Raw genomic sequence first — 23797 nt, 5'->3', positions numbered from 1 at the left:
GATCTTCGTGCGAAGTCTTTGAGCATGCTGACCTCTTGGTTGCACTGCCCCATCCAAAGCTATGCAGCAAGGACTAAGCCTGAAGTCGATTGAAGCTGCTTGCAGGATAATTAAAATAAAACACTTTAATCCACATTGATCCATGTTAAACCTGCGATCTAATGGCCAGAAGGGCGGTGGGTGGGGTGTCTACTATCAGCTCCGAACTCGAATCCGATGCGAATGCTGACGCAGATGCGAATCCAATCCGTTTTTCTGTTAGCCGAGCGAAACACGTGATGCGTAAGCGTAAGCGTAAGTAGCAACAGCGCGTGTGTTGTGTGCGCCGGACGGGACGGGACGGGATGGGACGGGACAAACTATCAAATCAAGAAACGATTTGCTAAATCGGTCCGATGACTTAATTTCAATTTGAGCAATACGAGGGCAGAGATTAGGAGATCAGGGTGGCGGTACGTCTGCTGGGAGCGCGGATTGATTGTTCGTTTGGGGTGAATGGGGAATGGGTACGGGGAATGGGGAATGAAGTCATCGCTTATTTAAGGAAAAAACTATGACGGGCCTAAGGTGCGTATTTAGATTACTTTATTTAATATTTAAAATTAATATAGAATTATAGAATACGGTATATTGTAGTTATGCATTACGTTGGGGGGCGTGTTCTGTATTCCGCTGAAGTACAACTTAAAAATATCACACACAAATACCACGCCAGAAAGAAGACTCCCTCCAGCATCCTCCCTCATCGATTAAGTTCATCATCCTGCTGGACTAGCGCTGCTTTTAAGGACACTCCTTGTCGCTGATCTTTTGGAAGCCTGTGGGGGGGAAAACACAATACGATAAAAGAGGCATGAATAATGAAGTTAAAAATCGAAGTTCCCTTCTTCGCTACTCACTGGCACTCTGCAGGCAATTCTCCGTCTTCATTACACACAGATTGCGATAGGTCCTGGTGGTGCCCTTGTCATCGGCGGCACAAATTGCCGCATACTCCTGCGTATCACAATCCATGGCGCACTTCACATTGGGATCGGGCAGGCTGAGGCACTGGACCACCGTCAGGGCGTACAGCGCCACTATAAATAGACAAAAACAAAAAAGAAGAGCCACATCAAAGTTTCATCGTTAGTTAGTTAGGCAGGAGGCGTGCGAAAAGAATCACTCTGTCGAGTGCCGCATACAAAGTGCTCTTGATCAATGCCCCCATCCCCTCGCAATGATATCACCCACATCGCCGCCAACACAACAGCCCCGTACGTACGCCCATCGATTCTTCGCGACGCCAGAGCGTCTGGCATGTCGTTTGGCCTGGCAGTCTAGTCTCCACTCCAGCAAGCGGGCAGCATTAGCGCTGCATACCCAATTAGCCATGTCACACAAAATCCGAGAATCACAATCAGAAACTGAATCTGGCCTTGCCTTTGCCTCTGCCTAATCTGATGACTCAATGATGAATCTCTGAAACTTTCCATTCATAAGTTTTGCCATTGCATTTTGAATGGAGCTGCCCCTCATTTGAAATTCGTGAAAATGTGGATTTCCCCAGCCCCGATTCCCCGTCTACGCTGCCATAAAAATCACAAATAGGTCAGACTCTTGTTGCTGTTTCTAGTCGTGTTTCATATTTCTAAGATTGATTGTAGAAATTGTCAATAAATGAGTCACATCGAACAGTGCACTGGACATTGATACTCGTACTCGTGCTCGTATTCGTATGGAAAAAAAGCAACATTCAAAAGATTATTTTACTATGGAAAGAATTGAAATATTTTGAGGCAAGCTTTGAAGGAAATTTGTACTTAATTCTTAGATTTGTTTAACTTTTACTGGAACTTAGCCCCATAAAACCTTTGCTTAAACCTTTTCGTTGTGTTTTGCTAGTTAGAATTTTAACTAAAACTTGTAAAAAATATGCCCAAAAATGTACGTACATGCCAGCAATACTGCAAACAGCTTCATATTGTTGATTGTTGTAGACTTCCGTTTAATTGTCGCAGGTATTATTCTTTGCAGGGTTCTTCCGCACTTTAACGCACTTTGCACAATAGTTTTTATTTTTTATTTTGTATTTGCTCTGTGTGAACTCTGGGGGGGGCCAGACGAATTGATTATGCCGCGGCTGCTTGATATATTCTATATAAAATATATATATATAGATTCCCGATTTGGGGCTTGTCACTGAACTTCAGACACGTGTATATGTGTGTGTCTATATGTTTTTTGTTGTTACGTTTAATCGCGCACGATTCTGATTCTGATTCCGTTGCTCTGCTTCTACTGCTGCTTCTGATTCGAATTCGAATTCAATTCAATCCAATACGATTTTGATTTTGATTTTGATTCGGACTCTCTGTCTCGTCTCGGCGATGCCGCACCAGCACGCGTCCAAATGCGAACTGAAACTAAAGCGCCGCGCAGAGATATCCTCCGGCCCAGCGTGCGGCGTACGAGTGGTCGATTGACGAACTGACTAACTGACTGATTGATGGCTTGACGACTGCGACTGGACGTTGGATGCTGCTGCGATATGCGGATGGTACGGGGAAGGGTTGTGTGTGCCTCCGCGCTGTTAGACACAGATACGAGATGATGCCGATACAGATACGCGATACGGGATACGGGATACTGCTGACTGCACAGCGATTCGATTTTCAATTTGGAGTTTGAGTTTGGGTTTTGGTCTGGGGTTTCGGGGTCCAGCAATCAATCAATCAATGACTGTCCCTACGTCCGACTGGATGGTTGGCTGGCTGGCTGGCTGGCTGGCTTGGCTGGCTATCTGTATCTGGCTGTTGGCTGATGGCTGTCGTCTGCCGTTTGCCGTCGTAGCGCACGAATGAATGATGTCCGACCACACAGTGTCTGTTAGTTTTATAGAATTTTTTGTTCATGCTAAAAAGATTTACGCTCGTGTCGTCGTCTTCAATTTTCTTTTTGTTGCGGTGTACAGCATTTTGCCTTTACTCTTTACCTTTTTATCTCATTCGATTGAGTATTTGCGGTGGTGGGCTCTGCTTGGCTGTTAGCTTGGCTGGAAGAATCATACGAACACCGATACGATCCGATACGATACGATCCGATCCGATCGGTAGATTGGGCGGGCGATCGTTTGATCGATACTTCTCTGTCCCTCAATAGGCAAGTCACGTCACGTTGACGTTGTCGTTGTCCCAACTTGTTGTTGCTGTTGCTTTGGCTGCTGCTGGCTGGAGTTTTGTATTTGAATTATTCATGTATTTATGCAGTCACCCAGAAATGCTGTTGCTAAAAATTCTCGTCCTCGGCCCCGACGCTGTTAATTGGTTCACGTACCGTTCAATACTGTTTTTCCTCCTCTCTTGGTTCGCTTCGCTTCGCGTTGCTTTGCTCTGCTCTGTGGCATCTTTGAAAATTTCGTCAGCATAACCGAACCCCAAAGCCGTCGCACGCTTATCAGAGAGCGAGAGGGGCACACCCGAAATGTACAACAAAAAAATATACAAAAATACAAAATAAATAAATAAACCAAAGCGAAACAAAACCAAAAAAAAAAAAAAATAAATAAATATGTGAAAATTCTTTCAATTTGCGACGGCCACGAGTTCACAGCACCCCAGCACAAAAATGTCTATGAATTTTCTCTTTGATGGTAGGCAAGCATACGTATTGTGGTCCACATACTCGTATGTACATATATCCATAACTATATGTAGGTCTGGTCTGGTCTGTTATTTATGGCTACGCGACGCTTTTCATTTCGAATTATTTTAATTTACATTTTTTAAATTTCTTTCCCATAGCTCATACTCGTAGGATCTTTGCTGTCTTATCGGCGGCGTGGTCAAACGATTATCGCACAGCTCATTCAATAATTATAATCGAATTGGTTTCCATTGGCTGTGATGCATTGTTTCGTTTAATGCGTAATTGGGCGATTTCCATGGGGTTTTTACCTTTCAATAAGCAACACAAATTGAGTCACAATTAAACGAATTAAATGCATTATGCTTACCCAGCTAAAGTAACCTGTGGATGGGCCTTGGCGTACTGCCAGCAAAGTAAACAAACTAACGAACGATGTTTTGCTTCTGTTTAGTTTTATGCTAGTGCGCCTAAGGCAGGACTACTTAGGAAGTGTTTTTATTTCAAAAAAATGTGCACTACAAAGAGGTTCAATCGAAGTCTAAGCTCAAGTCTACTTGCTACTGGCAAACATTGTTAATCATAGCTTAGGTCTAGTATTGTACTAACGCGAGAAGATGTCTTTCTAAGTGGTGAATTATCTCTAAATTTCAGCTATAAAATTCTACTAAAAATTGTCAGTTGGGAATTATTAAAGTACAGAAAGAAAGCTAATTGGTTATGCGATTTAGGTCTGCAGTAGTAGCGCCACACCGGCCAGAATCCATTTGCCGGGCTTGTCTTTGGTCTTCAGATTCAAGTTCGATACGTAGGTGGTGGGGCCACGGGTGCGGGTCTTGTAGACGGGGCACTCGTACATATTCCGCAGATCTTGCTTGTCCTGGGTAATGGCCTGCAATGGACAAATTATTCGCCATTCGTAAGGGCATCTAGTTTTGAGAATTTATTCATGCGGCAAACATGCGCCAAACTTTGAGACGCCACAGATTCTCATTCTCAATTCAGCACTATCCAAAATTTGCATTACAACAACAACGAGAAGAAAAGACTCACCCGAATATTGATCACTGGCATTGATGGATAGAGTTCTTTGAGCCGCGATTCCATGATAATGCCCTGCTGTATATCCCATCTGGCGCCCTCCATGAAAATGCCATGCACGCAGCAGCCGTCGCGCGGTGCCGTCCTGTAATTACAAACATCGGCAGATCGTGGATCTTTAATCGAGCGTTTATCGCTGTTTAATTAGGGGGGGGTGTGTGCTAATGTCGCGACGGTGCCACAGCCATTGTTTGCTTAGCGCTGCGACTGCCGTCTGACGCCATGTAAAACGTGTGCGACGTTTTGTCGACCAGGGCGCCACTTAATAAGCAATCAGCTTGCTGCCACAATCAGGCACACAGACAATTGTAAATTACATGAGGCTATTAATAATTCCTATTTATACGCCCCTACTCCACTCCCCGCCACACCACACAGCTCCCCGCCACTCCTCGCCACACTGTGGGCTTTTAAAATTAGCTCTTATGAAATAGCATTGCGGCTATTAATAGACACACTCAATGAGTGGCCATTGGCCGCTGTTTACACAGAGTGCCCGTGCCCGTGCCCGTGTCCGTGCCCATGCCCCCTCTGCCCCTTACATGTTGCAACATCCATGCCATGGAGATTAGGGGGCGCGCTGAGGGTCGACAAACCGATTATCTATGACTGCTTAAAGAGCTTACAGGCAGCCAAAGCTGCTCAAATATTACGAGTATTCTTTCTATGCAACGCGAATAAAAAAAACAATCAGCGCAGCATTAATAATTCTTTGCTCTCTCTCTGCTCTCTCGCTGGGAAGGGTCAGCTGAAAAGTCAATTGGGTATGGGCCGTATCACTCACGTAAATTCCTCCTTCTGCTTCTTGGTCACGTCACACTGCAGGCACATCTTGTCCAGCGGCAAATCGTTGCGGCGCGCAGTGCTCTGCATGATGGCTGTGAGCAGGGACTGCGGATTGAAGAAACCAGCCAGCCACACGCAAGAGGGCAGCTGCAAGAGCGGCAGAGGCCCAGACACCAGAGAGTACAATAAAAGAGTAGCCAAGCTAAGTTCGGACTGAGAGCTTACCACAAAATCGGTGGACCAGGTCTCAAGCTCACGCAGACGCAGGCACAGGTCAATGAACCAATTGTTGAGACCCAAGAGCGAGGGATACGCACGCTGCGTCCAAATGGGCGGCACTTGATCCAAAAACAGTGAATTCTCCAGCACCTCCATGTCCGATGTAATTGTCAATTCACCCTTCAGGCCCAAGTCCAGCTCCTTCAGGCTGCGCTTCATTTCGCTGGTGAGGAAGTTCATGCGCTCGCACTCCTGAAAGGCCACTATCACATACGGCGTGCGCTCCTCCACCTTGTTCATGATCTCCACCATATTGAATTCCTCCGGCAGCTTCTCAATTATCTCATCGACAATCTGCTTGACCTTGTCCTCGCGCGTCACCGTCGCCCCCCCGCCAGCGCCTGCGTCGCGTGGCTGCATCTCGAAGACGGTGCGGAAAATGTTCTCGGCTCGTGTCGTTAGAAAGCCAATCTCCGCATTGGGATGCAGCCCATAAAGGTACGGCGACTCAGCCGGCATCATGTCGTCCACATAGCTGTGATAGCCCTGGTAGTCGGTGTTGGGCGGTGCGGGAAAGCCGGGCGCCAGAAACAGTTCACCATCCACCAGATCCGGCTGCATGTACTCCTCCAGATAGGTGATGCACAGCCGCCTGTCCCAGTCGTCAGTGATGTGGCCGCCGTACATGATCTCGCCGAACAGATAGCGCAGATCCTCCCACGGCACCTTGGCATTCGCCTCCAGATAATTGTACAGCACCGACACACTGATGTTCAGGTCGCCCACATTGAAGGGATAGATCTTGTTCCAGCCCTGTGGGCCGAATTTGCGCCGCTCTGCCACCACGGCATGGAAGTAGCAGAGCGAGAAGAGAATGGCCTTGAACTCGGCCTCCTTGCCCGACATTTCCAGGGTCTCCTGGGTGAAGTTATCCAGCGCCTTGTGCAGATTCGCCAGCATGCCAGTCGGTGGTTCGTTGGTGATCTTGATGGACGATTCCAGTATGCCCTGCCATCGATATGGAGAAAGATTTACTTGCTATAACTTATAGATTTATTTCCCCTCGATGTGTGTTACCTGTGGTATTATGTGCGCCGAGGGCGTGGAGGCTGGCTCTGCGCTCAGAAACATGCGATAGTCCGGATGCGAATCCTCGGCGTAGTACTCCAGTTTCTTCTCCAGCACGGGCAGCCATTTCCGCACCAAATGAATATTCTGCAGCACCACCCAATGGCCGTTCTTGGCCGCCGTGTCCATGGCCGCCTCCGCAATGGCCTCCTGACCCTGTCCCAGCGACACATTATGGAAATTGCCCAGATCCATGGTGAAGCCGATTGTTTTGCCCAAGGCCTCCACATCTTTGAGGGGATTCACCCCGGGCGACAGTATAAAGAAGATCGGCGTGGATGGACTGGCCTCCTCGTACGACTTGGCAAACTCCATGGCGCGACTCTCCACATATTTGGAGCCCAGTTTCTCCTCAATAAAGTCGCTGCAGGGCATACACTATTCGTACTTTGTTTGGGCAAAAGAGTATCTGGCGTTTACTTACGCTAAAGCATAGGTCATGCGATCGGGCCTGAGGGCTCTGATCATGCAGAGCCGCTGCAGTGCCGTTTTGTTCTTCCATTCCTGTGGAAATTTCTCCTTCTCCGGCAGCTCCGATTCCACAAGTTTCTTCCAGCGCTTCGATGAGGTCTCAATGTCGCGATCCAGGTTCCTGAACTCATCCTTGGACGCTAGACTGCAAATTCCGCCCCACGATTGGTTTGACAAAAACTCCACAGGACTTGTCACATGTGGCTTGATCGGGAAGCGGAGCAGGAAGTCCAGTTCCGCGGATGTTAGCTCCTCGTTCATAAGTAAAATCTGATTGGGTGGGCAGGAAGGAAATTTGAATGTGCATCAATCAATGCAGAGAGAGAGAGAGAGAGAGAGAGAGAGCTCACCTGAAATGTCATTTGTGAGGCAAAGATCAGCTTGTCGCATTCGAAAAGACCACGCGAAGTGTACTGAAACACCGAATACGTAATGCAATCGATCAGATTGGACACACGCAAATCCAAAGTTTCGCCCGGATCAGCCTTGGCAATGGCCTTTTGGAACACTACACTAAAAGCCTAGCAAAAATCCAACAATTAATCCAGCAGGCAACAAAACGAAGGGCTCATCAGCCCCACCTCCCCGCACCTTCAGTGAGAACTGATAGATCGGATTGATCGTGTTCAGTTCGTTCAGTATAAAGTAGAGCAGACTGGCCCTGGCCGCGGCCGGTCTGTAGTATTCCCGGGCCTTGTCAATTTTCTTCGATGTTATCTTGGCCTCCGCCACCTTCACCTCAATCTCCGACGCTGTGCTCTTGGTCGTCTCCAGATTCTCCACCAGCGCAGTGTCACCTAAAATATTCTCACCCGCCGACGAGAGGCGCGACAGCAGATCGTCCTCCAGTTTCTTGAGCATGATCTTAAAGTCATTCTGCTGTTTGGTCAGCTCTGCCTTCAGTTCCTCCAGATCGGGCCGTTCCGCCTTGACCACTTCCGCCAGCAGCTGATCCTCTAGGCCGTCGCGTGTAACGGTAAAGTTAATGAGTGTGGTTTGCGCCTGCATCTCTGGCTTGTAGTGCGGATTGGCCAATTTTGTGTGCAGAATCAAGCGGAAATTGGAGTTGTATTCGACCTCTTTGTCTCCTATCTTGAGGGCTCTGAAGGGGCATATAAAAGCGAGAATTATCACCCACTTGAGAGCTCTGTAAATCCTCCCTCCCACACTCACTTTCCCTTCTTGATCAAATTGCGACCCAACAAAGAATCCAGCACTGGATCCAAGTTCTCGTCAATGTTCTCAATCAGCACAGTGCAGCCAGCGATTATGGACTTCTCGATGATGTCCAAGTAGCTGCGCTGACCCAGGCGTATGACTTTCAGCTCCTCGCCGTACTTCTGCTTGATCCATTTGACGCCCTGCAGCTGGGGATCGATCATCAGGGGCCAACGGTCCGAATTGGACAGAATGGTGGCATTCTCGATGGACATGCGATCGCTGGGCAGCCCCTCGTTGGTCCATATGGCCACGGTGGTGTCGTCGGTGAGCAGCGACAGGGGATCGAGGCACTCGGTCGTGGGTATGGGCGGATCAATGCTCTTGAGAAAGGGCGTCCACATCTTAAGCAGCAGATCGATGCGGAAGCCTTTCGTGAAACAACCGACATAGGAAATGAAGGCGGTAATGAGTAGAATATCGCCCGGTAAGGTAATGCCCTGCTTCACAAAGCTATGGGGTTAAAGATACGGGATACATTAGCTTGGATTTGGAGCTGGGAGTTGCTCGTGGGGACACTCACTTGTTGACAGCCTCTGCCCAGCGCACATTCTCACTGGCCAGACCGCCCACCAGTCGATTGGCCAGGGCAATGGTTGCCTGCGTGGCATCCGCCTCCTGCTGGCACCGCAATTTATCCGCGGTGGCCTTCTCAAAGTCGGCCGTCAGCTTGGCCAGCATCTCCTCGAGACCCTGTTAATTGCCACTCACTTGTCGATTAAATCTACAAAAAGAATTTGAACTTATTTACTGGCTACCCACCATAACTTTCCGTTTGATGCCCGCTAGCCTGTCCTGGGCAGCGGCCAGCTCGGCATTGGCTGCGGCGAGGGCCTTCCTTTTGGGCTCCACATCGCAGTAGACTTCGTAGAATTTAATTATGTTGATGACCCAGGCGCACAGGCCAGCCGCAGCGCCCGATTTGGAGCGCACGAACTCCGGCTCGAATTCGGGATCCTTGAGGTACGGCTGAATGCCTTTGACGATCTCCGGATGAATGTTCTCCTTGTCATAGTTGATGAGTTGATCCAGGAACGCGTCCACCTTGGCCATGGCTATTTTGGCTGCCTTCCAGGAGCGGTCTTTGGGTATCTTGCCGCCAGGGGCGAGCAGCACCATAACGGCGGCGGTCACATTTGTCACGACACCCGGCGGCGAGCCGAAACTCTTTAGCTCGGTGAGATTTGCCTTGTTCAGGGTGTTGAGTGCTTCCTGGGCGGCGGTCAGGGCCGGCTCTGCCTTGAGTAGATCCTCCTCGCAGTCGCGCTGCTTCTTGCTCACCTCGTCGGCGATCAAAGCGACCTTCATTTCCTCCTCATCGGCCACGGCTTTCTCCGTTTGCACCTTCTCCGTTTCAATGCCCACAATTTCGATCAAAGCATCGGCCGCCTCATTCTTCTCCTTCAGCTCGACCTCCTGGACGGCCAGCTTCACCTTCAGATCGGCCACCTGCAAGGCGGTGGAACGCAGCTTCTCCAGCCCATTTTCCAGACGCACAATCTTGCTCTGCAGATCGTCGTGCTTGTGATTGAGCAGCTTGATGTACAGATTGATCTGCTCGAGATAGCTCTTGGGCGTTGTGTAGTTGTAGCGTCGCTCGTTCTGTAAATAAACCTTGGATGTCGTATTGACCGACGTGTGCACATAGGCCATGAACTTGGCCACCGAATCGCGATGTGTCTCGGGCAGCACCTTGTTCTGCGCCAGAAAGTTCATGGCCACCGAAATGAGCGCCTCCTGAGGCCATTCGTGGAACCAATTGATGGATGTGGCATTTATGATGGCCGGGAATTTTCTCGACCGAACACGCAATGTTGAGCCCACTGGTGAAAAGCACAGAACTATCTTAAGCTGTTTGCGCACGCGATCGATGAAGAATTTCCAGCAGTTCTCTCGCGTATCAACCAGTCCCGCACCCTTGACCTCATTGCGCACGCCGGCTATAATGTTCTCGATTTCGTCATCCGGAAATAGATCTGGTATCTCGCCAGTGGCTAACATATCGTTGATAAGGACAAGAAAATCCTCGCTGGGTATTTGGGCATCCGTCATGAGGAACATGGTGCCAACATTTTTCAAGCCAGCCTTCAAATATAGTCCCGAAAACTCGCCCTGAAATTAAACAATTAAAACGAATTTTGGGGTTAGCTTTAAGGTGCTTCGATTGGGCTTCGATTTAGATTGTTGTTGGCAAGCAACCTTGAGGTCATTGACGCCATAGCCCTTCTTCAGCTGTATCTGCACAACCTCCAAGCTGGATATGAATGCTGCCAAGCGCGCTAGAGATTGTTTGCCACTGCCACCAACACCAACCAATAAGGCGCTGCCACGCGGTGATTCTAATATGCGATTTATTCTGCAAGGCAACCAAAAAATAGCACCCATTAATAGCTGATTTATGGGCTGCAGTTTAATATGGCTTAAACTTACCTGCATACATGCATCATCGCATCCTCGAATAGCACCAGATTCATGGCAGCGACTAGATCATTATACGATGACATTGCTTCCTGAAGGAGTTTGTGAAGCTCAGTCCAGCCCTTGATGGGCATGTACTTAGGATCACCAATTCCTCCAGCGAAATGACAGTAGATATTCGGCTTGTCGAATATAACGGATTCGTCAATTTCTTCGAACGACTTCTTGACAATGTCATGCTGCATTTTGGTAAAGCTATCGATATCCTTATCATCAGTTAGCTTATCCGCGTACACGCGCTGCGTTTCGTGTTGCCACAAACGTATAAGATCTGTGGAGCCCGTTAAGCACTCTGTGGAACTGAATAGCAAGCCCTAAAATGAAACAAATAATCAAAAATAATTAATATATAATATAATATAATATAATATAATATATATAATATAGTAAAAATAATAATAATAAATTAATCAGAATATAATAATAAAATATAATAAATAATATAATATAATATAAAAAATATAATATAAATAATAATAAAAAATAAATCAGAATATAATAATATAATATAATAAATAATATAATATAAAAAATAGAATATAAATAATAATAAAAAATAAATCAGAATATAATAATATAATATAATAAATAATATAATATAATATAAAAAATATAATATAAATAATAATAACAAATAAATCATAATATAATAATATAATATAATACATGATATAATATAAATAATAATAATAAATTAATTAGAATATATTGCTGGGTAATCCGCTCTTCCACCCACCTGAAATACATTGCTAATGTCTCGCAAATTAAATATATAATGCGACTTGATGGCCGTGGGCAGAAACACCTGCAGGCACTTGTTGTGCAGCGCTATGGTGGCTGCCACAATATTGGCCACCATTCGGTGCACAATTGGCACAAACTTCTGCTCCGCATTGGCAAAATGTTGCGCCAGAATGGCCGAGTACATGACCGTTATGGACTCGGGCCCCGGAAAGCTGACGGCCAGCACACAGAAGTGTCGCTGGAGGCGCGGATTGATGGTGAAGCTGCCCGATGTGGGATTCATGCAGGCCACATACTGACAGTTGTGTATGTCCTTGAGGGTCAGCTTGTTCCGGTCGTACCAGTGGCCGTAGTCGAGGTGCTGCCGCATAAGGGTGTGCGGCTGTACGGTGCCGTAGCAGTCCACCTCCGGCATATTGATGTCGTCCACAAAGTAACAGAGCAGCTTGTTGCCGGGCGGTCCGTAGTTGCGACCCGCTTTCTTTTCCAGCGGCTTTTCGAGTATCTTTTGCAACATCTCGGACGTGGTATAGTAATTGAATGGTATTGTTGTGACAGCGTAATTCTCAGAAAGCGATTGAAGCTTCTCGTTAACCAGTACGGTCTTGCCGCAGCCGGCATTCCCCACTAGCATCACCGGGTGCTTCTTATCCATCAGTAGATCTAGAAAGAAACGCAGGCGTATCGACTCGGAGGTGTGCACAATGACAGCCTGCAGCGGCAGATCCGAATCCAGCTCGAACTTCGGTGTCTTCTCGGTCCAGGGCAGAAACGTTTTCGTTTCGCTATCCAGAAAATAATCGAAAACTGTGCCACCTTTTGTTTTTTTTTTTTTTGGATTGGATTAGATCTGATTCATATTAGACTCGGGGAAAGATATTTCGCGGACTTACCTGAGGGAAATTTAACAGTTTTGAATTCATTTACCCACCATTTGCTGAACTCCACACGATAGTCAATGGCTTGATCCTGGAACATGGCCGAACCGAACGCCCAAATGCAGGCAAATACAAAATACAATTCGTGCCATTCCTTTGGGCAGTCGGCCGGGGTGTTCGCTGGTATTAGAAAACAATTTAACAGATGGCACAGCATTTGTATGTGGGCCATTTCGGCGACAGGCGTGATCTTCTTGAAACGCACGCGTATCGTTTCCAATGAAGGCGGTATGTACTTATCGAATAACATGACCAAATTGGACTTTTCGGCTGGAATTTTACGCGTTTCAACCCAACTGGTTACATAGCTAGAACCACAAAATATATATATACAAATAAATATATAAATAAATATTATCAGGCAGGCTCTGTTATCGATAACAAAATCGGGCTGCAACAGCTGTTCCTTCGAATGCACTATTTGAGCTTAATTTGAATAAAAAATTATTTATAAAAACGACACAAGCTCTATTGCACTGGTAATGGTGTCAAATCCGGGTCAATGCATCAATAAGTCATCTATTTTTTTCCTTTTTGCAATTAACATTCGTTTACTTTTCATTTTGGCGTTGCCGTTTTGCGTTTCACGAACGCGGGAGCGCCTTAGATTTCGTTTTGAGCCTGCCTGTAATCAATAAAAATAGCTGGCTGTATGTACTTACGGATTCCAACCCAAGTCCTGTGGATTTATGTACAATATGCCAGCCCTGGATACGGTTGCCGGCGTTGCCGTTCTCAGATTGGAGATCTCAAAGAGCAAACGCATCGATGGAGTCAACGCAATGCGCTCGTTACTCGCCAATGTCAATACCTTATTGTCGTCCATGACAGTATTGAGGCTTTCGATCCACATGGGATCGATGTCGCCATCGAGCACAATCCACTTTGGTTGATCGCCCGTTATGTTTGCCTGATCCCGCATTAGCACCGAGAACAGACCATCCTTCCACTCGCGTGTCGCCGGGTTGATGATGCCGAAAAGTTCATCATTGGTCACAGCTTTCGGATTCAAGTCATTGATCATTGGCTTCCGCTTGATGTTCTGATAGGTGCGAAGCAGCGTCTTCCACACTTGTGTCTTGCCGGTGCCCGCATTGCCAACGGTGAACACAGAGTGGCGTACCTCCAACAGTTCCTCCAGTTGCACCACTTTCAAAATGAAATTATCTTCTGGTTGCAGTAGCAGATCGGAGGCAGCTTGTTTTACGGTGCGCTCAAAGTCCTGATCACGTTTGCGCGGCACATCCAAGGCGGGAAACAGATCGCTGATCAGACCCATGAACACCGGCATATCGTCGGTGATTATTTTGGGTATATTAAAATCGCGCAAGGCGCGCATTAGCACCTCCTCCTCCGGTCGGCCAGGATCACCGCGCTACAACACAATAAAATACATAAATAAATTGCGCATAAATCTACAATTATTAAATGCTTTGCTGCTTTGTACCTTTAATGATCCCGCTACCACGAGCACCGATTTGATGGCCCTCAGGCCCCAATCGTAGTGATCCTGCTTGGAGAGCAGCTCCTTGCACAGCGTATAGAGCGTAATGAACTTACGCGCCAGCACTCGTGCATCCTGAAAGCCCTCCGCCACCAGCATAATCTCGCAGATGAGCTCAAAGTCGGGCACGACCATGGCGCAGGGCCGGAACAGTGCCTTCAGATTCTCCGGCAGCTCTGTGCGACCCGCGTAGCCCGGATTCATGGTGATAAATATGCCCACCGTGGGCACCAGGCAAATCATTTCGCCCATAAAATTGAACATTGTCTTCTTGTCGCGTATGGCATCCTGGACGGACTTCACCTGCACCGCCACCACCGACAGGACCTCGACGGTGATGCGATTGAACTCGTCGAAGCAGCCCCAGGCGCCCGTCTGGGCCAGACCCTTGTATATGTTGCCGCACGACTGATAGTCCATTTGCTCCGAGCAGTTGAACACGTAGACCATGATGCCGATGGCGCGTCCCAGGTCCTTTGTGGTTTCGGTTTTGCCCGTGCCGGCTGGACCCGCGGGCCCACCGCCCATCACCAGATGCAGCGATTGTGTGAGTGTGATGTAACAGCGATCTGTGAGCGGCGTTATGACCAGGCGTGGCGTATTGCCTAAGTATTCGTGACAATAGTGGAACTCGGCATCGCAAATATTGGCAAAGCAGTCCTTCTCCACATCGTCGAAGCGATGCCTCAGCTGCGATTGCCACATAAAAGCGGAGCCCGAATCCAATTTGGCTTGAATCATCTTAGCGACCACATCTCTCGAGTGCACATCAATGGTGCATATCGTCATGATTTTCTGACGATCGCCCTTGCTAAGCTCGCCCAGCAGAAGTGTTATGAGTAAACTGAGTTGTGTGATTTGTTTCTTGTAGTAGTCCTTGATGGCGTTGTCGTAGCCCTCCTCAAGGCGACTGAAGGCGATGTTCACCTCCGTGGACCACCAGATCTGTGATCCGCACAGGGACACCTGGGCAGGATAGTCGAACAACCATTGCTCCCGTTGCTTTTCCTCGTATGCAATCACCGCCTCTGTGATATAGTGCCGCAGACTGGCCCGCATGGCCGCCTGTATGCGATTTAGCCAGGCCTCGACCGGCCCCCGTATGCTGGCCAGCTCATTGAACTCCACATATTCGCCATCCTTGGCATACATGCCCGAAGCTGTGTCTATCTCATTGGCCGGGTCACGATTGAACTTAAGGCGGGCAATCGAATCGAAGAGTTTCGTCAGATGCTTGGTGACCATTTCCGGCTGAATGCCATTGCTGAGGACATCCAGCAGATCGGCCGATGATACAAAATAGAAACGAGGAAAAGCCAAACGTTTCGTTTCCAAATACTCTGCCAGTGCCTTCTCGCATAGCGTAAGCTCCTTCTGCAAATGCTCCAGACGCTCGATCAGGCCCGAGCGATTGGTCGATGCCACCACATTCGATGAGAGGGCCATCTCATCCATGAGTATGCGAAATTCGGCATCTATGTTATCGAAGCGCACCGAATCGATGGGGAGCTGTTTGCGTATGTCTTCCGAACTCATGAAGATACTCTCAAGATGGGTCCAAGTGCGTTGCACCTCAAACCAAACGGTTATCACTTGATCGGCGATCATTAGTTTGTTTTGCCAAGTTGAAACTTCCTCGAGGAAATGGGCGATGTACTTGGATGTTATTAAATTCTGTAGGCAAACCTGATTATCTTCAAGCGTCTCTATGAGTTCTTCCGATGCCTTTAGGAGGTTACAGCCAGTGCGCGGATGCAACTCATGATCGAACTCCATGGCCGACCATGTTGTGTTCAAATCTCTCAGTATCTTCTCCATGGACATCTCCTTCACGGCCTTGTCCACAATATTCTTCACCTCCTCCTCGCATTCGTGCAGATTCAGGCTCAACAATTCCTCCAGCGTTGTCTCATGATCCATAATAAATTTCACCTACAAAAAATGTCCAACCCAAAAAAATGTTAACAAAAAAATGTATCAAACAAAAAAAAAAACTAAATCAAATCAGCTGCAACAACTAAACTACATAATGGATAGGGATAGCTAAAAATCTACAACTGAGCTGAGGTAACTGTGCTGGTTGGTTAACTCTTCCACTTACGGTAACTTCCTTGGGCAGGGCGGCCAGACTCTGCAATGAAATGGTATTTACAAGAACTGTACAGAGATAACCCCAATCAAATCAAGCGGAAACGAAAGAGGCAGTAGGAGTAGGGCAGTAGTTTGTAGAAAAGTAAAATTATTAAAATGATTTAAACGATTGCTATACAATATTGAGCGCATCCAACCTCCAACCTCCAACTGGTTGAGAACTGAATGGGAGGGGCAGCTCAGGTGCGAGCAGATAGAGCAGATTTACATGTATTATTTACAGTTGTTTGCCAAATATATATGTATATATAGAGGAGTTTAGGACACAAAATGGATGTAAATTGGAAGCACAAAATAGACCTTGGTGGAGTTCATCAGCTGATTCCAGTGTCGCTCGCGTATGGCCGGATTCTGTAGCTCGCCGACGGCACGCAGCGAGGTCAGCATATTCTTGACCGTTGACTCCAGATTGATGAACGTGTCCCAGGGACGCATTTCCTTGTCCAACAGCCGTATATCCTTGGCAAATTTCTTGCACTCAATGTCCATATTCTCCACATCCACCTTGCGCCAGGGCGTCGTCTTCCAGTCATCGATGCTGGTCTGCACAATGTTCACATAATCCCAAAGTTGCTAAGCAATTTCCAGGTGTGTACAAATGATTAGTGGGAGAGCCATTAGGATTAGTATTAAGATTAATAATAAATTAGTAAATCCCCTAAAGGCGGGCATAAAGTAAAGTAAGCGCAAAGAATCCACATGGGGGCAGGGCATGCAGTAAATTTAGTAGATTAAAAACACATGCAGCATATTCTAGGATAAATAGAGAAAAGGAAAAAAAAAACATTTTTGGAATAAAAGTAAAAAGATACCTTGAGCATGCGCAGCTCCTTGCGGCACTGTCGGAGCACCTTGAACTCTGGTATATTGACCTCGAACAGGCTGCCCGACTCCTGTATATCGCGCATTTCGCGCTCGCACAGGTACATGTCATCGTTGATGCGATCCATCAGCAGATAGGGCTTGTGGCAGTCGAAGCGGAAAAAGTCATAGGTCTTGAAGACCTCGCGGAACAGCTGGATGTGCATCTCGAACAGGGCGATCTTGTTGCGTATGCTGACCACCTCGGTGGCCTGCAGCGGCGACACCTGCTGCTTCACCGTGCTGGCAATCTTCTTGGTGTTCGCCCACTGTTCGGGCAGCTCCTGCAGCAGCACGTTCACCTCCTCGGGTATATCCATGTCGTAGTACTTGAGCAGCTGTATCGTCTCCTGCATGGGCTCGAACATCTCGTCCGTTTTGGCCGCACGCTCCTTCACCTCCATCAGATAGGCCATGATGCTGACCAGGCCCTCGTAGTCCTTCTCCTTGACCGTCTGCAGCAGTCCCTCGTCGGCCTTGCGTATAAACTGGCTGAGATTCATCAAGCTGGACGTGACGGTGGTCACCAGATGCTCCTTGAACATGTTGCCCCACTTGCAGACGGTGTTGAGCAGCGCCTGGCGAAAGGGTCGCACATCCACCTGAAACCACGAGCTAAACACCTGAAAGGCGGCAATGTCCTCGATCTCATTGAAGAGCGATTCGTAGTTGTCGATCTGCTCGCGGAATGCCTCGATTGTCGGCTGGCAGGGCTTCGGGGGCGGCATATTCGGATCGTTCATCTGCACCAGCTCGATCTCGTCCGGATCCAGCATGCGGCCGTACTCCAGAAAGTATTCCATGCACTCCTCGCGATCGTCCAGCCACAGGTAGGAGTAGCGCTCGAACTGGCGACAGAAACGCGACGCCTCCTCCATGACCAGATCCACGCCGTTCAGTATCTCGCGGCGCATATCGATGATGTCCTGATTCTCCTTAATTACCTCCACATAGTTACGCTTCTCGCCGGGCTTGAGTCGCCTGATCAGCGATCCCATTTTCATAATGTCTCGCATCAGCTCGATCAGCATGTTGTTGAAGCCCATGGGATCGTCGGGATCCAGCGAGGGCACAAACACCAGATTCGGCTCGACCAGCTCCAGGCGCGACTCGAACAGCGGCGCGTAGTTGTTGTCCGGATCCATATTCTCCGCCAGATAGCCCACGCTCACGCCCACAGTGCGCAGTATGTTCTCGTACACAATGTTATCGACAAAGTCCACATAGCTCAGCCAGACGGCATCGTTCTGCTTCTGCTCCATGTCGAACTGCAGCATGTTGTCGTGCAGCAGCTTGTGTATTTCGACGGAGGCCGCCTGGATCTCGGCATAGCGCTTGGCGGTACGATCTGGCCGCTCGTCGATCGACAGCACCGAATCCTTTTTGCAGTCGCGTCGCTCGAACAACGGATGCTTGGCCCACACGCCCATTATTTTGCGTATCTGCCGGAGGTTACCCTGCGTGTGGTCCATGCGATTCTGTAGAGCAGCCACTGGCTGGCGCAGCTTCTCCAGATAGCTCATAATATCTGCAAGCAAAGGGGATAGCTTAGGCAGGGATTTCCTTAACGGATTTGCTGACTTGTCACCTGATGAATTCCACACAAGCTCGTCCACACCGATGGCCACCAGATCGTCAATCAGTTTGATCTCCGGTTCAATCAGCCGCAGCTCCACCGGCGAGCTGCCCTCCTGTATGCTGTTGTACCAGTCAATAGTCTTCTCCAGGTTGAGTGTGTACGAGCGAAACACATCGCTGTTCTCCGCAAAGTCTATCGCTATTTGCGGCACACCTTCGATCTTCATCTGCTGCATGTAGTGCACCTCGCGCAGAATGGAGAACAGCGCGGCACTAAAGTTAAGGATCAGCGAATGGCTGCGCCGATCGCGTGCTATCAACGACTTTTTCAGATTCTTCTCAATTTGTACCGCCAACTGCTCGGTCCAGTCCGCAAAGAACTTGGTCTTGCAGGCGCCCAGCTTCACCATGAGACACTCGTAACGTTCCACGATTTCCAATGATTTTTCCGTTTTGGTGATTCTAGCAAAAAAAAAAACAAAGGTTTTATTAATTTTATACATTTTGTGCTTTGGGCGGGGCAATAGTTAGGTTGTAGGCCGACACCATACTTAGAATTCGCAATATAAACCCAAACAACTTTTTAAAAATTCAAAAACGGCGCTTTGGTTACACTTTGCACTTTCATAATTTTTACTCAGAATTTGCAGCGCTAATATCCACAAAATGTTATAGGTTGACAAGAAAATTGTGTGACCTTTCACAGGATTTTTAGTTCGTGTTGATTGAAGCGATATACGTGAAGATATAGCGACTTAAAGTTGAAGTTTTCTACCTCAACTTTGCAATTTTTTTTTTTAATTTTTTTTTTTTTAGTGCCATCTATTCTTAACAAAATAATTATAGGAATATTGATGTCATATAAATGCGATGCTTACTCATGCTGCAGTGCCTTGAAGTGCTTTACTGGTGCCGTAATTCGCGTCTCCAGCTGATGGCACCAGCGTATAAAGGCAGCCACGGGCGGACAATTGTAATTGGGATAGAGATTGTCGCCCTCACGACTCAGCTCCATTTGCTTGTCATAGATGGCCTCGCACACGGTCATTTCATCGTCGAGCATGCGCACAATTTCGGCATAGCGTTGGGTGAACTCCTCCTTGATCTTGGGACGATCCAGCACGCTGCCCACAATGCTTATCAGCTGCAAGACACATTGCATTCGAAAGGAATCAATGAATAAACAACTGACTCACCTTGAAAATGCTCTCCAGATTGTGGCAATCGTCAAAGGCCTGACACAAAATGGCAGCCAGCTTCATGTCCAGCTCAAGAATGCGTGTTTGAAAGCCTTTAAAGTCCTCATCGAACTCATGATCGTCCGGATCCAGGACATCGTAGCTCTTCGAGGCAAAGGCCGTGAAATATTGATTAAACTCCACATAGACGTCTGTGATGCGTGTGCTGAGCTGTCGGCCACGCAAGCCACCGATTTCGACCTTCTCTAATTTCAGGAATTCAATCACAGTAAAAAAGAACCTGCCAAACGAGTAGAGTAAAGTTTTGCAAGTCTCTACATATTCGGTCATAGATTCCAAGCCACTTACCACTGTATGGTGGTGAGGCGCTCGAGGAAGGCATTAAAGCGCTTGAAAACTGAATTTGGATGAAAAGTCCATAAAATCGGTGGCCGCTCCTCAGGCTCCGTAAAGAATGGGGCCAGTCGCTCCTTATAGTAGTCAAACAATTCGCGAAAGAACTTCAAGATCTGTATGGACAGTGTGAGGCGTTGCATGGCCTCATCAATATCGCTGTGGAATATCGACGATGGATCCAAATATCTTTTGGCCTGTAAGCAAATCAATTGGGAATAATATTCGATTGCCCGATTGATGGCCCCATCGATTGCCTCTACCTGGTATATCATCAAATTGCATATCTCCTGCAGCAGCACTGTGATTTTGGCCGACTGACAGTAGTATCGTGAGTTGCCCCACAATATGCACACAGTATTCATGAATGGTATGAGCAGTGGCTTGCTTTCGGCAAAATCAATCTCCTCCAGGTGGTGTAGCGGGCGCTTTAGCGGATTCAAATACAGTGTTATGTCCTTTGCCTCCGCCAGAGCTGTGGACGATGATTGGTTTCAGTGCAAATGCAAATAGAAATTACTGTTTGGCATGCAAAAGGCACATGGCATGGTACTTGCGCTGGCATGGTACACCACTCACCCGTAACGACATTCTTGAAGAGGGTCTGAAAGCACGGATGGTAGGCACTAATCGAGTACTCCAGTATCAGGGCCATGGCTCGAATGCGTTCATTGCGCAATTGGTCGTAGATAAAGGACAGATTCTTCAGACGATTATTCCAAAATGTAAATTCTGTGTGAAATAGGTAGGCATTTAGGTTATGTTTGCTTATTTATGATAGTAAAATATTAAATATAAATATTTAAAGAATTCATAAAATTGTGAATTGTTTTGAATTTTTGAGGAGGGAATTGAGGGGAGGAATTTTAGGGTTAAAAAACTATGAAAAACTATAAAAAAGAGCAACAAAATATAATTGGCTTGAAGACCTATAAATCCTATTAGATATATGGTGAATCATTTCTAGAAATTTCTAGACATCTGAGATCCTGCGAGTTACAAACTTCTGGGTGCAAATTATATTTCCATCTTTAGTTCTGGTACCTAGATGTATCAGTACTGTAATCAATTCTACTTCCATTATTATTCTGCTGTTACTATTCGCTTTTCTTGCCCAAATAAAATCAGAAAAATCGCTTGTGCTTTAGGCCCAGTCAGTGCTTCAGCTGCCTTAATTGCCTGTGTCAAATGTCAGCATGTCACATGGGCCAAAAACCCTTTTGATATCCCCCTACCCTTTGCCATAGGCCGGTACAATAATAACCAAATAAATATTGCATGCACATGGGAATGTCATTCGCGAACAGATAATAAAAACGAAACTTTGTGAGGAGCCAAAAGGATGGGGATGGGGATGTGGATGGGGCCGCTGAACATGCAAATTCTTTTGGGGTTGCTAGGATATTTGGAAACTTGAATTTTATCAATAAATAATAAGTGGAGGGAGCCAAAAATAACTGATGGTGTACACTGTACAGACATACATACATATGATGTATGTGTGTGTGTGTGTGTGTGTGTGTGTGGCTGAGTCTCACCCGTGTGTGGCGTCGGATTCTGGCCATTGGCGAAGGCATTCGTGGGACTCTCCTTGATGACCTCGTGGATCTGGGTGGCCCACTTGATGACCACACCCTCGATGGCACTCTTCAGATACAAATCGAACTGGCACTGCTCCGTTTCGACCAGCTCCTTGGCCGCCTTCACAATCTTCTCCACGCCGACGGGCATGGCCAGTATGGTTTCGCCGCTCACCTGCCCCTTCACCTGATGCACGGTGCTCTTGAGGCTGTGCACATGCTTCTGCACATCCTGGGCCACCATTATGGGCCAGCTCCTGTAGTTATCCTCGTTGGAGAGCAGCGGCACGAGCACCTCCTCCACCAGGGCGGACAGCTGATCAATGGTGCGGGTGGCCAGGTCGCCATAGATGATAAAATTGCCACAATTCTCGCGTGGTATGGGCTCCGCATAGCGCTTAATGAAATACACGCCCTTGCTCTTCAGCTGCGACAGCGGAAATGTGTTGGAGGGCACCAGCTGGGCAGCGGGCGTCAGTATTATGATGAGCACCACGGGCGTGTTCTTGTCCAGAAACTCTTTGATTATGCCCTTGTGCTCCTCCACCGTGATGACACGCGTCCATTTCTCCGGCTTCAGTTTGAGCGACTTGATGACAAACGAGCCCATAAGCTCCAGCCTTGGATCCGGTCCGACCCCAGCCGCCGCTGCAGCTGCATCGGCGCTGGTGGATGGCTCCATGGCGGCCTACTCCTTGCCGGCGTTGTCACACGGGGGGTTATTCTACAGTTGTTATTCTGGTTGTCTGCTGCTGCTGCTGTTGTTGTTTTGCTAGGGGGGGAGACGATGTGCACATGCATATTTGGATTTAAGTGTGTTTGGGTGACCTTGTTACCACTAACAACTATACACACGACTACAATTTGTACATATATAATCAATAAAACGTTGCAAATCAATATGGTTTCATGCCGACATCTACAATATTATTATTCAATTTATTACATTTTTTTTTTAAATTTTATTTTTATTAATTAAATTTTTTTTTTTCCCTACAAGTTTTGCCATATTTTTAACAAGTTTTCCAACATTTTTGCATAATTTTCACACATTACATAACACGAAAATAGCGAAAACTGGAAGATTTATCCATTTAATGCCATAGACTTGCATCTTTATTGATTAGTTAACTATTATTTGCAGTAGAATTAAATCACTGACTAATTTGAATTATATTTTGAGACTTTAAATATTTTAAATATATATTTTTATATTTTAAATATATATTTTTATATTTTATATTTATTTTTTCTACTTTCTAATTGCGACTGCTTACCTGCGGCTTTGGTACGCGACTGAATGCGCCGCTTTTTAAACGGCAATTGGCTTGTGCCGTTGGCCGGAAAAGTGATCGTGGCCAGGACTCCGTTGCCAAGCAGTTGTTGATTTTGGCACTGTCTGAGCCAGGGGAATTGTTATTTTCGCCTGTGCCATAACGCGCGTTGCTACGCGGTTGCCACAACTGGCGGCAGCCTGTTGCGGCGCCATCATTTGATTGCCTATTGCACGCCATTTGTGCAGCTTTGAGTGCGAATAAAGTTGCTTCGATTTGCACGAATCCAATTGATTGATTGGGTGTCTGATTAGTTGGATGGCAGTGAAGAGGCGCCTCAGCCATTACGATTATGATTATTCGAAATGCAAATCCGTTTAATGTGTGAAATTGTGTTCTGCATGGCATCGACTACAGATCGCATCAGTCAATGCTTACACTGAGTCGAACAAGTTTTCCTCTTAGTTCCAACAATGATTTTAATGTACACTGAAGCCAAAGGCATTTCCATATAACTTATGTTTAAAATAAAAATAACGCCTGTATTTTG

General features: G+C 47.1%; 2 protein-coding genes across 3 annotated transcripts; both read right to left on the bottom strand.

The window, feature by feature from the left end:
• Window positions 1-563: 563 nt before the first annotated feature.
• On the bottom strand, window positions 564-2274 carry LOC111065750. Its single transcript, XM_022354132.2, has 3 exons — window positions 1935-2274; window positions 900-1079; window positions 564-818 (listed from the first exon to the last, which is right to left on the bottom strand). Exons 1-3 carry the CDS (start codon window positions 1960-1962, stop codon window positions 784-786), a joined length of 243 nt encoding a protein of 80 aa, XP_022209824.1. The 5' UTR covers window positions 1963-2274; the 3' UTR covers window positions 564-783.
• Window positions 2275-4078: 1804 nt separating this feature from the next.
• On the bottom strand, window positions 4079-22740 carry LOC111065837 (dynein beta chain, ciliary). 2 transcript variants are annotated; one of them, XM_022354263.2, is made up of 27 exons: window positions 21932-22740; window positions 20973-21125; window positions 20657-20868; window positions 20349-20590; window positions 19998-20280; window positions 19680-19945; window positions 18812-19263; window positions 17175-18751; window positions 16663-16935; window positions 16313-16342; window positions 14155-16143; window positions 13370-14082; window positions 12663-13015; window positions 11762-12585; window positions 10978-11339; window positions 10747-10903; window positions 9310-10659; window positions 9071-9240; window positions 8503-9000; window positions 7921-8431; window positions 7680-7850; window positions 7283-7599; window positions 6808-7222; window positions 5737-6738; window positions 5510-5658; window positions 4678-4810; window positions 4079-4516 (listed from the first exon to the last, which is right to left on the bottom strand). In XM_022354263.2, exons 1-27 carry the CDS (start codon window positions 22653-22655, stop codon window positions 4352-4354), a joined length of 13491 nt encoding a protein of 4496 aa, XP_022209955.2. In that variant the 5' UTR covers window positions 22656-22740; the 3' UTR covers window positions 4079-4351. The 2 variants fall into 2 exon arrangements, with proteins under 2 accessions (XP_022209955.2, XP_022209956.2); XM_022354264.2 differs by lacking the exon at window positions 16313-16342.
• Window positions 22741-23797: the final 1057 nt, after the last annotated feature.

This window comes from Drosophila obscura, unplaced genomic scaffold (genome assembly GCF_018151105.1).
Source record: "Drosophila obscura isolate BZ-5 IFL unplaced genomic scaffold, ASM1815110v1 contig_4, whole genome shotgun sequence".
Classification (NCBI taxonomy): domain Eukaryota; kingdom Metazoa; phylum Arthropoda; class Insecta; order Diptera; family Drosophilidae; genus Drosophila; species Drosophila obscura.
Note: the sequence above shows the minus strand (reverse complement) of the source record. Positions and strands in the feature narration are given on the sequence as shown.